Below are 15,562 nucleotides of genomic sequence, written 5' to 3' on the forward strand. Positions count from 1 at the left end.
TTAAAGCTCATGTTATTGCACTTCACAGAAGTTGCATTTTTTATAAATTGAAGACAAGAACCTCCACCAGCAAAAAGATAACAACTCTCTTCACTGCGGTACTTGCTTTATTGTAGTGTTCTGGAACCGAGCCCACAGTATCTCCAAGGTATGCTTGTAATATTTACTCATACACTGCTTAGGATCAAATCCCAAGGTACTGTTGCTCTCAGGCAAGTTATTTGTCTCTGCTCTCAGTTTCCTCATCTATATAATGGGATAATAACATACACACCTTGTAAGGTTTTTGTGAAGATAAAATTGATTTAAATTATAAAGTGTGAGACTCAATAGGATTGTTCCATTTATTTGTATTCCTAACAATACTAGAAATCCATCTCTTTCCTTTAACAAGGTGGGACAATCATCTTTTCTCCTCTAATATGTTCTGTAAACCTATTCTAAAGTTTTCATTGCAAGGATTGGCATTGGGAAGCCTTTAAAAGTCTCTTTCATGGTGAGTTTGGCCATTAAAAAATATTTTTATGATATAATCAAGTAAAAACTTAAGCACTAGAATATTGTAGTTCTTTATGCAATAAACTTGTGTGTCTCCAGAAGACAGGTAATAATCTATAGTTGGCCCTATTTTTAGAATGAGAAAACTCAGGCATCTAACATTTTCACGAGATTTGTGGTTATCAGAAGCAGGGGGTAGGGGGAGGGGGAATCCGGTGAAGATGGTCTAAAGGTAAAAACTTCCAATTATAAAATAAATAAGTACTGGGGATGTAAATACAATACGATGACTATAGTTGACACTGCTGTATGGTGTATTTGAAAGTTACCAAGAGAATAGATCCTAAAAGTTCTTATCACAAGGAAAAAAACATTGCCTTCTTTCTTTTTTAGGAGGGGGGATCTATATTAGATGATGGATGTTAACTAAACTTATTGTGGTAATCATTGCACAATACATGTAAGTGAAGTCATTATGTTGTATACTTTAAATTTATATAGTGCTTTATGTCAATTATATCTCAATAACACTGAAAGGAAAAAAAAAAACTAAAGTGTATGTGATTCATCTCCTATTAGTTACCAAGGCAGAGATACAGGTGACATAACACAGGAAATCAAATTTAAAAAAAAAATTCATTCGACAGTTTTCAATTTTGAGCATCTACTGGGTGAAAGGCACAAAGACGGGTAGGGGCATAAAAATGAGTAAGATGTGTACTCTGCTTGAAGAAGTCTGCAGCCTTATAGGGCAGAGGACACACACACACACACACACACACACACACACACACTGCAATACAGAATGTGATCCAGCTTATAACACGTACAAATAAAGCACGATAAGGTTTAGACTGAGAATGGAATGCGGGAAGGGAGCTAATATTTTGTAAATATTTTCTACAGGCCAGGAACTAGGCTAAGTCCTTGATATTTAATTTCTCATTTAAGCCGCAAGTAAAGTTGTTGGGGTTTTTTGTTGTTGTTTATTTTGCTTTTTGGTGGGTTTTTTGTTGTTGTTGTTGTTGTTGTTTTACAGGTATATAAGCCAAGATTCAACAAACAGTCCAGTGTCTTTCAGTTATTCAGTGGTGAGCGATGGAGTTCAAATTTAGGTCTGTCTGAAGAGGGAGAACATACTCCAAACTACGAGGTCAGGAAAGGCTTTATAAAGCAGCTGTAGATTTTCTGATTTTTTCCTCTTTTGCATCAATAGAGTTCTAAACCATAGATGGGCCACTCCTTTTGGAATCTAATAAAAGTATGGATGCTTTCTCACAAAAATATAATATGCACATAGACATAAATATTTCAAACAATTTCAGAGTGTTCACAGAGCCTCCTTACAAAACCCCTTTTCAGTAAATTAGGTCATACTTATTTATGGGGAAAAGATATTTTAGAAGCTAAACCACCAAAAAAACAAACAAACAAAAGGACACACTACAGACCTTAAATTCCTGCAGTTCCAGTCTCCTGTCATTAATCTCTTTCTCAAGTTGAGCTTTTTCTACTTGCATAGCACCAGCAGTTCGTCCATGCTGGCCCACCAACTGCGTCATATTTTCAATCTGTTGTCGCAAAATCTCGATCACCTTGTCCTTCTCAGCCATCTGAAGCTTGAGGGCCTCACATTCTGTCTGCATGTTTCTGAGGTGATCCCCTTCGGTTTTCAAGTGCTGCAGTTCCTGCAATTTCAAGTCTACCCGGGAGCGGAGCTTTGTGATCTCTGCATTGGTGGCCTCGATGGCTCTCTCTTTCTCCTGAAGGGAAGCTGTCAGGTCCGATACAGTCCTCTCTGAGCTCTCTAGGGTCATTTTCTTGGCTGTCAACTCTTCCACTACTTTGCGGAGCATCTCTTTGGTAGATTCAAGCTGAGCAGTCAAGGAGGACACTTTTTCTAGGCTTTCGTTCTTTCCCTGAATTGCTGCCATCTGCTTGTTAAAGAAGAAAGAATCTGATGGATTTGGGCAGATAGGTAGAGACAACCTCAAGAGATACAACAAGTTAGCTCAAAGCATACAATCATTGATCGGATAATATCTACTTTGACTAACTCAAATAGTTTTGCTGGCAGAACTCTATGTAATAGATCATAGATCGACATGTGTTAATTAGACCAAGGTGGAGGGGACTTACTAAATAATAATGCTCCTCCAAAATGGGTTTCTAGTGTGGGGATCTTAGGAAGATTCCTCTGAGGCTGTTTTCTGTACCATTTTAAATTAGGATAACACTGGCAACAGCGAGAAGTGTGGTAGGATTAAAGATAATTACCCTTTCTCTCTATTTCCCTCCAATCTGCTCCTTAATTCTACATCTGAGGGAAGAGTGAATAATGGCTTTTATCCAACATACACTGTCCTTGTTAGGAAGAGAGTAAGATTCTAACTTGTAATTGCTCCTTTTATCTTCCTTCCTTCCCAGGTTGGGCCAGAGAATAGGAAAATGGCTTTGCCTGGGTCTAAGCCAAGACTGGTTGGTCCCTTTAGTTTGCTTTCACATTTGGGATGCTTACTCTTTTGTGGGATGCTTTCTATGTCTCTGCAGCAATAAGTGGCAAGGGAACCATGCCCTTCTAGTGCTAAAGGCACACTGCTATTAACAGAGCATTCCACACTTCACGCCTGGTGCACTGAGATGGATGGAGTGCGTCCATCCTGTGCCTGGGTCAGTCTGAACCCATGTGGGAGAAAGACAAAACCAAAACCAAAGAAACATCTCTTGGAAACCTTCAACCCTGCTGTTCCCTCAGACTTCCCTATGGTTTGATGCTTTTCTGAAATAAGCAATTATTAGGTTACCAATTTCTAGGTGAAAATGAAAAGGCTATTAGATGGAAGTTTCATTACTTAACAATGTACAAACATGAGATAAAGAAATAAATAATGTGTTTTTATAACTTGCTCATAAAAACTATACCTCTACTTCAGAGCTATTTTAGGCCCATACATGTTTAAAAAAAAAAAATGAGTTCTACCAATAAGATATAAAACACATCTCCCCTCAAGCGGCCATGTGGAGAAGCTGCCGTGTGTCCTGGCTGACCTGTCGCTCCATCTGGCCTTGACACTCGCTCTTCATGGCCTTGAGGAGGGCTTCCAGGCGCTGTACCTCCATGTTCCTGTCGTCCAGCTCCCGCCGCAGGTGGTCAATGGTGATGCTGTTGCCAGTGTCCCGGTCCCACAAACGCTTGTTCTGCTCCTTCTCCAGACTCAGCTCCTTCTCTCTTTTGTGTAGATCAGCCTATAAGAAGTGAGGGATGTTTACCCCCTAGTATTAAATAATTAAAATAAAACTTTATTTTCCTTATATCATCTTTAAAATTTTTACGTGATTTGAGAAGGCTTTGATTTTGGAATGTGATTCCTTTTTAATGGCTTGACTAAGAACAACTGTTGCCTAGAAAAACAAGTTAATATTTTGCTTACTTGTAATTTCTAGCATTATAAGTAAATCTCAATGGTCTGGACCCCAAAGAATATATAATGAAAAGGAAAATACAGTAGATTTTTAAAGTCATGCTTTTTTTAAGTTTTGATTTTTTTAACAAAGGCATTATGTTTCACATCAAGTGTGCTCCTATAATAAAGGCACGCTCAAAAGATTCAAAGAATAGCAAGAGTAGTTTGGTTTTCTGCTTCAGAGATGCAGACTAGTGGCTGGTACTGGGATTAGAGTAGCAGTTGGGTTGCAAAGAGATTTACCTTCCTCTTTAGTCACTGAAAAATAATACCTACTGTAGTGAGTGTTTATTGTTAGCAAAAACTCGATAGAGTAGGAGAAACAAAGACAGGTCTTCAAAAGGCTTACCCAAAGAGAGAGACAGGACACAGACTCAAATAACTGGAAGTGTTTTTTCACTAAAGAAACAGAGCTAAGGAATAACAGAGGGAAATCACTAAGAAGATCAAAATGCTTCAGGAAGGCATTTGAGTTGGACCCCGAGAACAGCGTGGAGATGCAGAGATTAGGAAGAAGGGACTGGGAAGGGGCCTGTGGTTTGCTTAGAGTGCTGGGTATGTGTAGAGAAAGGATTGGAAAGGTAAGCTGGGGCCAAATCATGAATAGTTTTGAAAGTTAGGGAGTCGGACTATGGGGAAAGTAAATTTTGAGTCAAAGAGTGAAACACACAGAGCTATATTTTAGAAAGATAAACATGGCAGCACTTACGGGATAGACTGAAGAGGGGAGAAACTGGAGTGAGGAGCCCTGGTAAGGAGACGTTGCTGTGCTCCGGGTATAAGGAGGGGCTTGGACGAAGGGGGTAGTGGTGGTAAGGATGAAAAGGAAGGGATGGGTTTGAGGATCTTTCAGACATTTAACCTCCAACAGTTTCAAATTAGAGATGAGACATCGGGAAACTTGCAATGGGAGTGGAAGAAGTGAAGGATTATCCCCAGGTTTGGCGCTCCTCACATGCAGTTGCCAGCTCTACCTTCAGTGCATCCTCCTCCAGCCTCTGGTCAGCCTATGAAGGATTGCTCTAACTACCAGCAGAGGGCGCTATACCCGAGAATGGGGTTTGGTGCTTAGAAATTTATTCCACTATGCCAGTAATATCACACAAAGAAGTACCAAATATTTCCTTTTCCTAAATATCTCAGCCTGCAGTACCTCTAACAGAGGCCAGAGGGTGGTTCATGATTATCAGAATCCTATTTTCTTTCTTTCAAAAAATTTTTTTTACCTAAACTTCCATTCGGGTTTTCTATACACTTAATTTATATATGTTTTCAATGTTCTTTTGCTGTGAAATGAACACTCAACACTATTTCCATTTAGCATAAAACAGTGTCTAATTGAAAGACTATTGGCTTCACCTAACTTTTAAGCCATAAGAGTTCTGCTTAAGAAAAAAAAGCCAGAACGTTACATTTTATATGCAAAACTTGAGTAATGTCTAGGATATTCTATTACGTATGTTGCACAAATATTTTGGAAAATTTGTAATTTTATAAATGAAACTAGTTTTGTGAAATATTTTGGTGAAAAACTTCCCAGAATTAATGTCATTTAGATGTTAGAGCATGATCTTACCAACAGCTTTTGAAGTTGATCATCCAAATTTCCAGATTCTTCACTGAACTGATCACGTTCGGTCCGTGCTTCAGTTAGTTCCGAGTTGGCAAGGACTAACTGCTTCTCCAGCTCTTCTATCTAAAAGGAAAGCACAAATTAGTCTCACCATGTCATTGGGTAATAGAAAATAAATACAGTTTTTGGAAAACAAATATTATTATTTGGGGGGCAGAAATAAAACTTTATTGTGATGTGTTCTGAAAAGTTTTCTAAACTTAAGATCTATGTAGAACTTAGCCAAATGAAATTAGCCAAATGAAATATTTGGTGCTGTTAAAATTTAGGCATTGTCTGTAATACGTCTCTCTCATTTTTATACTATTCAAGATTTATCTTCTTTGAATATGTGTTCTATAATTTGGTATTTAAGGGAGCTTGATATGGCATAAATACATTCTACAGAGCCTGTACAAATGAAGTGTATTATAGTTAGATGAGGTATTTTTGTTTCTGAATATCAGAGTTTCAATAATAAAAGCCTTTGAATATAAAAAAAGGTAATAACAAGTTTTTAGTTACTGTTATTATTATATAGTTACTATTTTGAAAGGATGAATGACTTTATGTGTATTAAATATATAAACATATTTATATACATATTATATATTCCAATCCTCATTTTCTTTAACTGTTTAAAGGATTTTTAAAGATTTTAAAGGATTTTTATAGGTGTGTTTTTGTCTCACAGATAGGGCAGCTGTTTGATCTGTGTGACTAGGCATGCCTATGACATATGCCAGAAGGCCCACCTCTGTTAATAGCATTCCTATAGCTCTTAACCTGTAGGTGCAGTGTAGGCTAAGAGGTTAAGATCTCAGACGATGGAGACTCTGGGTCTAGATTTTTGCTGAGCGACACAAATTCATAATTTAGATACTGAGACGTTAAACTAATGAGAACATGGTGATACTTAGTGTTATGTAGTGATATCTGATCTTCAATGTGATACCTACAATCCTATTTCATCATCTACTTTCCAATAATAAGAAATCTTTCATGTCTGCATTAATGCTACACATTCCTTCTTACTTCTAAGCATTTATTCAACAGGCTTCCAAAACTTCTATGTCAAGAATAAAATTTATTAATTGGTTTGGATGAGTTGTGATTAAATCTTCGTAGAGAGCATATGAGCAAGACTTTTTCACAATGACTATTTTCACCTGGACTAGGTTCATTTAAGATCTTCACTTATTAATGCTACACATTCTAATTAATCATTCTATACACACATATATGCAAGTATCTCTTTTATAAGTGAGTATGAATACATAGAAGTTATATATCTCTATCCACACATACATATATGACTTAAGAAAATACTAATATAGGACTATCAAATAGTTTCACATTTATCTGTAGAGAAGTATCACAGCCTATAAGGATCCAAACATAAATTTTAATATTTACGTCAAATATATTTTAAAAGTGACTTTGTTTTTACTTTGTATGTTATATATAAAAAAGTATTTCACAAGAATTACATACACATAAAAATAATTAGATATACATAAAACATTAGGTTCCAATAGAAATGTGTTTATAGATTCTAGTAATCCTACAAAGATGTACTTTCATTCTTTTACTCCTTAGGGAGCATATACAGAAAAAAAAAACCTCACAACAACTCAACCTTTGTAGCACAAGTAGCTTCCTAAGGAAAATAAATGAATTATATCAGTTGATATAATCTTTTCAGCTCTATTATTATTGGGAAAGACTAAGTCAGCATACATAGTAAAGACATTAGGAATACTTAGGGAAAAACCCCACAAACTTGTACTTTGGGTAAATAAATGTGATCAGACAGGCAATGTGATCAGGTTAAAGGTCAAACACCTTAGGTTCTAATCCAGGTTCTGCCATATAACCTCTTTGGGTCTCAATTTTTTTCATCTATAATTTGAAGAGTATTCTCAATGATTGTTTGAATTCCTTTCAAGACTGTTTCTAATACTTTTTTACATGAGAACAGTATTAACAAAGCTGAAATTCTTTATTTTCCACCTGTCTTTGGAAACAAAATATGATCAAAGAAATCATATTTTGAGCTACAAATTTTAACAAGAACACTTTCCATTAGAAAAATTACTCATGTAAGTAAAACATTTTCTATTGCTAGCCTGGAATAAAACCATTTCTATTGTTAAGCAAAATATTTGTATATGTACATTAAAAGCTTAAATTAAGACTTGCTATTTTGTCTGTTTTCATTTTGTAAAAAAAAATCTGGACGACCATTTGATAACATCAAACTTGATGGTAATATCGATGAGACCAAAATTTTTAAAAAGAATTAAAAAAGAAAGACAGAAAAAGAAAAGAGCCAAGTCTTATCTTTCCATCTAAGCTTCAGTATCAGAAGTTCCTCCAGAGACCCCTGCAGGAACATTTGTTTTGTAGTTGTCAGTACTGACTCAGCTGCTATAGCTCTGCTTTTACCTTTCACTTTTTAGAGTAAAAATATTTAAAACAGTCAATCAATCAATCAAAAAGATAAATGGAGAGTGAAAGGGAAAACCATTGAAGTAGCAGCTGAGCTGATACAAACAGCTGTAAAAAACACTATAAAGATAAGCCTTTTAAAATGTCCAGAATAAAATACTGACATCCGAGATATATTAAAGGTTTTTTTCTTTTTCTTTTCTTTTTAAATAGCAGCACTGGTTTTCCCTTTCACCATCTATAAATCTACTTTTTGTTTTGGATCACTGAACAAGTAGTATTGGGATTTCATTGTAACCTTACACTGATTTTAGAGATATTACCAATCATAGCAAATTGCATCCATTGTTTTCTGTGCTCAGAAAGACACAGATGTGGGATAAGAAGGGATGCTGCAGGTCAGCGTGAGGTGCATTGGCAGAACCATGCAAAGGGGTTCGCACAGAATCTTCCTGCACAGTATATAGCTCCAGCCAGTGCTACTAAATCTTCATTTTTTGATATGCAATTCAGCCCCAAATGCTTTCAAAGTAGAAAAAATCAACTTATAATCAAGATCATGAGATATTTTTGTTGTCAAAAAGCGAAAGTTAAGAGTAAAGCCAAATCTACAGAGCCAATAGTGACAGCTTCTACTGGTCCAAATTCGTAAAGGGGAATTCTGGAGGTTCTCCTAAAATGGAAAGAGAAGAGTAGAAAAAAGCATTACAGTAAAACACTTTTATAAGCTAGAAAAGCTATGACTAAAATTTTCTTTGAAACACAATTTCTGTTTTCATCAATATGAAAATACTTTTGTTACTCTGAAGAGAAATACTATCCACCTAAATGAGTTTTCTCTTAATTTATGCATTATAGTTGGAAAAGTTTTGTTCAGACCTGTCATGTCATCAGCTTTTTAAAAATAATACTTTTTTTTTCTGAAGGAATCTGACCTCAGAAGGAAATATTAATGCTACCTCTCATAAAATATGTTGATGTGTAATATCAACACACCCTTATGTTTCTTTTCCCACAAATCTCACTTCGAACCACAGCTTTTATGTATTATTTTCTTTGATGCTTTTATCCGTATTGTTATTTGGACAGTATATACTAACATATGCACTGAACAGTGGAAGATAAAATAGATTTTAAAGTTTTAATAGACTTTAGCAATGTAAAGTCAAGATACATGAAAATGAAAGAAATTAAACAGAAGAATCTGCAGTTTTTAGATTCCATATTCAATTCATTACAACAAAAACATGGCAGGACATTCATCTTTCAGTGTTCCCTGACTAAAGGTAGTTACTAGTAGGAGAGCCTAGTTAGCCATCAACTAGGCGCCAAGTTGATTAGGTTCAATATGCTGTTAAAAATCTCAGTGATCTGGATTAACATTAATTAATCAGATATGCCCCCCTTATTTCTAGTAATGTTGACTGCTTAAGATTGTCAAAATTCACTGCTTACATTAGAGCAAAATCAGACAATGATTCTAATATTATGTTGTATCTATATGAACTCAAAACATTCATAACAAAAAGTCTGCAGTCATTCATCTGAAGTGCATGCTTCTACAATGCCAAAGAGACAAATTTTATGAAAACTCAAAAACTATTTTTGTATTGTTTAGATGGATATTTCAGTATTTGTTAAAATTGCCCACCGTGCCCAAATTTAAAGTTGATCAGTATGACGTTACACATCAGACCATATGCAAATTAGCAAACAATGGGTGTAGCTTATGAAGGGATCATCTTTTCCAAGCAACATTACAATAGAAAGCTATAACACTTTCAAATTATGGAAGACAAATAGGTGAGTTGAGTGTTGTTTAGCACTTCATAGCTTTCAAAAGGTTTAATTTGTCAATAAACAGTGAATATTTAATCTTTTCAAAATGTTTTGAGTAATGATGATATCAGTTATTGTATTAGACTACAACACAACAGATCTTCTATTTCCTTTCTTGCTGTCAGATTGTCGGTGCTCACTTCTTCAAATGTTTCTGCCTGAACTAGAACCGGATAATAGAGCATCCTTTCACCCTATGCTGTGCTGAAATCATGACCATCCTGCAGGGTGAGATCAAGACCTTTTGTGTAGGCTTGGTCTGCCCAGAATGGGGTGGACATTCCTGCTATCAATCTTCAGGGGAAAAGCCCGTCTTGAGAAAAACAACAACGCTAGAACACAAAAAGCAGGCCTCAGAGAAACAGAAAAGAATAAATGTTTCTCTCTGGGCTTTTGTTTCTTGGGTTTAGGCTTTAAGCAGTCTAAGGTTCCTTAAGGCTACTTGTAGGTGGCAGCAGTTGAAATGGTCGACCTTGACACAAGAATTTAGGCTAAGAGTGAAGGTAGGAGATTTAGTAGGGCGGTGTTATTCACACTGCAAACCACTAGTGAATCAGGAAATCAATTTAGTGAGCACAAAATCAGCATCTGAAGAGAACAGAAAAGAGCCAGCAGCATATGTAATGGGGTAAATATTGTTTTGTGCAATTTGCTTCAGTTGTATGTGTGTAGTAGATCATAAGGTAAACTGCTTCTTACTGTGGATAGTAATCAAAATGTTTGAAAGCCACTGCTGTAGAGGATCCAAATCTCATAATGAGATTATATAGTTTTATGTTACTCTTAATTGTTTAGACTTTAGTAAAATCATGTCTAAATTTTCCGTCCTTATTTTAGCTATGCCACAGGGAATTAAGGTCAAGGTCTTACATTCCATGCTTGAAATGAGCACCCAGGAGAAACAGCACCCTCCTGTGGCCAGCATAAGGGTGACAGTGGTAATTAAATGAGGGGTTGCCCAAATGAGGGCAAATGGTAGAAAAATTAGTGCTGCAATATTAAATTTTCTCTTGCCACAAGGAGCTTTTTACTGTACTATTACTCTGTAGAGTTGGGTAATTTTATAAAGGAATTCTGGCAGCTTCCTTATCTCTATTTCTTCCCCATAAACTATGGTGACAGAAATTTGCTAAAAATGATAGTTGGAACTGTAGGTTCTCTTATAGGTAGGATGACTATAGATGGAATTTCTCTTCCAAACTGGGACACTTTGGAGATGAAAGTGGCATTCACAAAACAGGACACTGGGATAGCAGGCGTAAACTGGTCTGTCCCAAGCAAACAGGCAGGTATTTGATCATCCTTTTCACGGGGGAAAAAGGAAGACGAGCTCCTCTGAATGGTAGCTCTTTGCTTGTTTTTTAGGGTCTCTATTGTTTTATAAATGCTTGAAACTAACAAAAACCTAAGCTCTAGAAAAATGGTTGATAATGATAATGATAACAGCTTCTCTTTAGCAATGGAAAGTGAAAGAACAACAACAAAAAAACCCAACAGAATGTAAAACATTCATTAATATCTGGTTTTAAGAGGAATTATGAGAGATAAAGATTTAGCTTCCTAATTATTTTTTTATTTAAACTGATCTTAAAGTTAATTCAGTTTGCTGGCTGTACAATGATTTATAAGTAGGAGTTGAAGTAAGAGAGGAGGGAGGCCCCTAAAGTGTTGAGTAGTAGGAGACCAGTTGGTACTGAAGTGTTTGCTAAAGTGAAGCATTGTAAAAATAATTTAAATGGCCTCATTCTTTATTTTTTTAGAAATTTAAAATATGCAAAAAACTTTTTCTAAGAATGAATTAATTTGAGTGAATAATTTAAATAAAAATTATTTGGCATCCATCTTATTTTAATTTGAAATGATTATTTTGATTCCTCATTTTCAAATAAAGTATTAAAAACTGTATAATTGATTCTGTGTATAACAGCCTCTGGAAGCAGAGCAGCAAAATCTAAACTCACCTTGTCTTCATACGTCCTTTTGGCTTCCCTCAATTCAGAACGTAGCTGAGAAACAGTAGATTCCAGTTCACTGAGTTGACGCATATACATTGAATTTTGGTTTCTTGCTTGTTCTCTAAGAATGGGTTAAAGGAGAAATAAAAGTAAATATCAAACTAAGAATAAATGTGATACTAAGGGTACTCTAGCTTTCAGATATTTCCACCTGTTATTTTACATGGCATTAATTAAGTCAATAGTCTTTTATGTTTCAAAATTGCTTCTTAAAATCTTCAGCTCAAAAATGTTAGCTGTTAAAGCTATGCAATATGTATATGGGAGTTCATTATGCTATTTTCGTTATGATTGAAAATGTCCGTATAAAAAGCTTCAACACACAAGCTCAAATTATAAAATTATTTATATATATAATTTTATTTATATATATATACATATATATATATATGTATATATATATGTATATATATAGTGTGTGTGTGTGTCTGTTTTAGCCTATCAGTTGAAATATGAACACTATTTAAAATATCCAATCCCAAGAGGCCCAAATACTTGCAAGAATACTTCTGATATAATATTATCTATATGTTAAGTAATCTTTTCTATTCATTTGAATGTTAGGAGAGCTTTACTTTTTTGTGAAATCAATTATTAAGCAATTTTAAAAAGATCTTAGGACAGAAATCAATAAAAAAAAATGAAGATTAATGACTATCAATTTCAACCCCCCAGGATACACATACTGAATGATTTCCAGTTGACTTTGGATACTATTGGCTTGGCTTCGAGCACTGCTAGCTTTCTCAGTAAGTCCTGTTATTTCAATTTCATGTTCACTTATTAACTGTTCAATCCTATAAGAAAAGAAAATGTGGTGATTACTATTTGATAGAGAAGATTTTTACCTGACTATGAATTATTCTAAAAATTAATGATTTTCAACACTCAAATTTAGCATTTAGTTTTGGTTTTGAATATGCTCCTCTTTTTTGACAAGTGTCTAAATTAGGTCCTTTATCCAAATCCTTTGGGGGCCAGGTAAGTTTTGGAATTCATAAATTATAAATACTATATATTATATGACACCCCTAGAGAGATGTAGGGAATTGTCCTGTAAGCCAAACATATTACTAATGCAACAACAGGTTTTAAAATATGCACACTAAATCATAAAGACTATAAAAAGCTTTCCATTAGCTCAGGTGAGTTTTTGCCAACAAATAGTGACAAAGACCCTTTCCTTGGCCAAACTTTGGTCAGGCTCCTCTGAGCCGTCTTCTCAACTAGGCCTTGACCTTGGCACTCCTCCTCTAACCCCTTCATAAGCAGCCTAGGCTTTGTAAGAACCTTGTTAAGTCAGTTCTGTGAGAATCCTCCCACCTTTGATGTTTCCTTTGTAATTTTCCATCCAATCACCCCCTCACCCTGCTCCTTGCTATGCATCCTGGCTTGTCCTTGTTTTACTGGGAGTTGAGCCTGATCTCTCTCTAAGCAAACTCCTATTTCAATAGTTTTGAATAAAGTCTTTCCTATTGTTTTAACCAGTGTCATAATTTTTTTCTTTAAGACTTTGCCACAAACCTATGGGAAAAAAACAAACAAACTGTGTTTCAGAGCTTTTTAGATTTTAGAATTGCTAATGAGAGATTGGAGACTTGTGGTACAGTTTCTGTGATTTTCTATACCTCAGTCAGAAATGTACCTATCTTGATGTTGTTGAAGAAGTAGTTCTATTTTGTTCTGTGATTCAGATTTCAGGGCTTCAAGCTGATCCTCTACCTGGTTATAAGAAAGAGATGTTGATTTAGGAACTAGTAAATCCAAAGCTTGGAAAATTTAGAGATTTTCCAACTGAAGGAAGGCTTTAGAAAGATGCAAACGGAATACTTAAATCAGATACATGCTATCACTGTTCTTTATTAGATTTTTTAAGACAGCACAGGGACTTGGGTCCAGAGGAATGCCCAATAGACAGGAGGGATGCAGACACGCCGACCACAAGAATGCCACCACCCCTTCACCCCCCACACAACAGTGAAAAACTAGCTGATTATTATCTCCCTTCTAACCACTTACTCCCTGTTGGATGTCAAAACCACTGTTCCACATGTGCAACTGATCAAGGTTTGACAGCTGCACAACCTTCTGGGGTAGCAATAATGAGCAGTCCGCCATCTTGTCCCCACAGCACAGGCGCCAACGTAGTCACCAAGCAATGTAGCTGGTAAAGCCGCCTTTTTCAAAAAGCCCGCCACTTTCAAAAAGCCTGCCATTTCATACAAACCCACTTTGTTCCCAGCTTATAGAGGCAGCCAAGCAGAGCCACCCGCTGAGCAGTTCAGAGGACCTTCCTTTCCTCTGTGCTGCCTCCCTTGTGCTCAAGCATAAGCTGAATAAACTTTGTCTGGAAATTTTTCTGAGGTTTTCTCTTGATTTCTATCTTGGGAAACCCAAGAACCCTAATGCCAGTCACACTTTTACTTTGGCTGTATTCTCTCACGAAGCTATACAGGCCAATCAAATTAGTTCCCTTCATTAAGAGAGATCACTGTGGAAATAACTTCTGTTATTTTAGAGAACAAAAATGAGAACTTTTAAAAATTTAAAAATTATACACCTAATACTATTGTCTTAATCAATTTTAATATAAAATTGAAGTAGTGTTCTCACCACTTACTGGAAATATCCTCCCTTTAAGATAAGAAATCTCTGTGTCTAGTTCTCTTAGGATTTTACTAATAGCTGTGCCCATGTTGCGGAAGTGGACAGTAGACATGCTTTCGTGTTCACATATTTTCTTGCCTGAGGCTTCTTCAAAGTCAACTAGGATTGATCGGATTTCTTGAAGCACTCCCTCATGACTAAGCATCATTTTTCTTAGCTGCTCTATCTGTGAGTTGCTGTCTTTCAGCATGTCCTCCTTAAGACATTTGGCAGCCTCCAGTTCATGAACTGTATTTTGAAGCTGACTTCTTAAATCCTCCTGGGACTGACTCTCCCTTCGTCTATGAAACAAATTAAAGAGAAAAAAAAAAAGTATTGCTAAAACTCATATTCACACAAGTAGTTTTATACTACAAAGAGTAAAACTTTAAAATAATTCCAGGTAACAAATCCCAACCTGATGTCGGCCATAGCGTCTCTCTCCATTTGCATCTCTTGAAGTTTTGTTTGCAAATCAATGACTGACTGCCTTAAGTAAAACTTTTGTTTCTCATGCAATTCATTGCTCTGAAAAAATAAAAATGTCATGCAAATTAGTCTTCATTAGAAGAACATATTGCCTTATAGCAAATCATTTCCAAAAACTATATATCATTAATTTATTTTTACGTGTACTTCCTTCCTTCTTCACCATTGTTCAGGCCTAATTAATCATTTCTCACCTAGATTACTGGAATACAGTAACTAGTCTCACTGTCTCAAGCTTGCCCCCTTTCAATCGATTCTCTACTTTACAACCAAAACATTTTTTTGTGGTTTGTTTCTAAAACAAATCTTACTTCTGGCTCAAGACAGATATAGAAATAAATAAGTTTTATTCCTGAGAACAGGAGAATTGGTTGAAATTTTGTATGGAAAAGTCAACCCCCAACCATCCCACTTAAAATACTTGACAGCAGACAACCACTACCCAAAAATCAAAGTGTTCTACTACAAAGAAACCCACAAAGATCTCTAAAATCAGGCACTGAGGGATCTCCCACGTAACAGTTGATACCCATCTAATTATTCCAAAG

At 35.7% G+C, this 15,562-nt stretch overlaps 1 protein-coding gene across 2 annotated transcripts in view; it reads right to left on the reverse strand.

Moving 5' to 3' along the window:
- The window catches only part of CCDC158 (coiled-coil domain containing 158), a 52,741-nt gene that overhangs the window by 29,234 nt on the left and 7,945 nt on the right, over positions 1–15,562 (reverse strand). For both annotated transcript variants that reach the window (XM_088791487.1, XM_088791484.1), the window contains exons 3-10: positions 14,944–15,053; positions 14,500–14,827; positions 13,525–13,601; positions 12,566–12,676; positions 11,826–11,940; positions 5,539–5,658; positions 3,547–3,744; positions 1,950–2,432 (exon numbers count right to left, since the gene is read on the reverse strand). In XM_088791487.1, the coding sequence (XP_088647613.1) occupies positions 1,950–2,432; positions 3,547–3,744; positions 5,539–5,658; positions 11,826–11,940; positions 12,566–12,676; positions 13,525–13,601; positions 14,500–14,827; positions 14,944–15,053 (1,542 nt within the window). The remainder of the gene's footprint in view (positions 1–1,949; positions 2,433–3,546; positions 3,745–5,538; positions 5,659–11,825; positions 11,941–12,565; positions 12,677–13,524; positions 13,602–14,499; positions 14,828–14,943; positions 15,054–15,562) is intronic.

The sequence above is a fragment of the Rhinolophus sinicus genome, chromosome 1, assembly GCF_057876585.1.
Source record: "Rhinolophus sinicus isolate RSI-liver-muscle chromosome 1, RSI-T2T, whole genome shotgun sequence".
NCBI classification, from domain to species: Eukaryota; Metazoa; Chordata; class Mammalia; order Chiroptera; family Rhinolophidae; genus Rhinolophus; species Rhinolophus sinicus.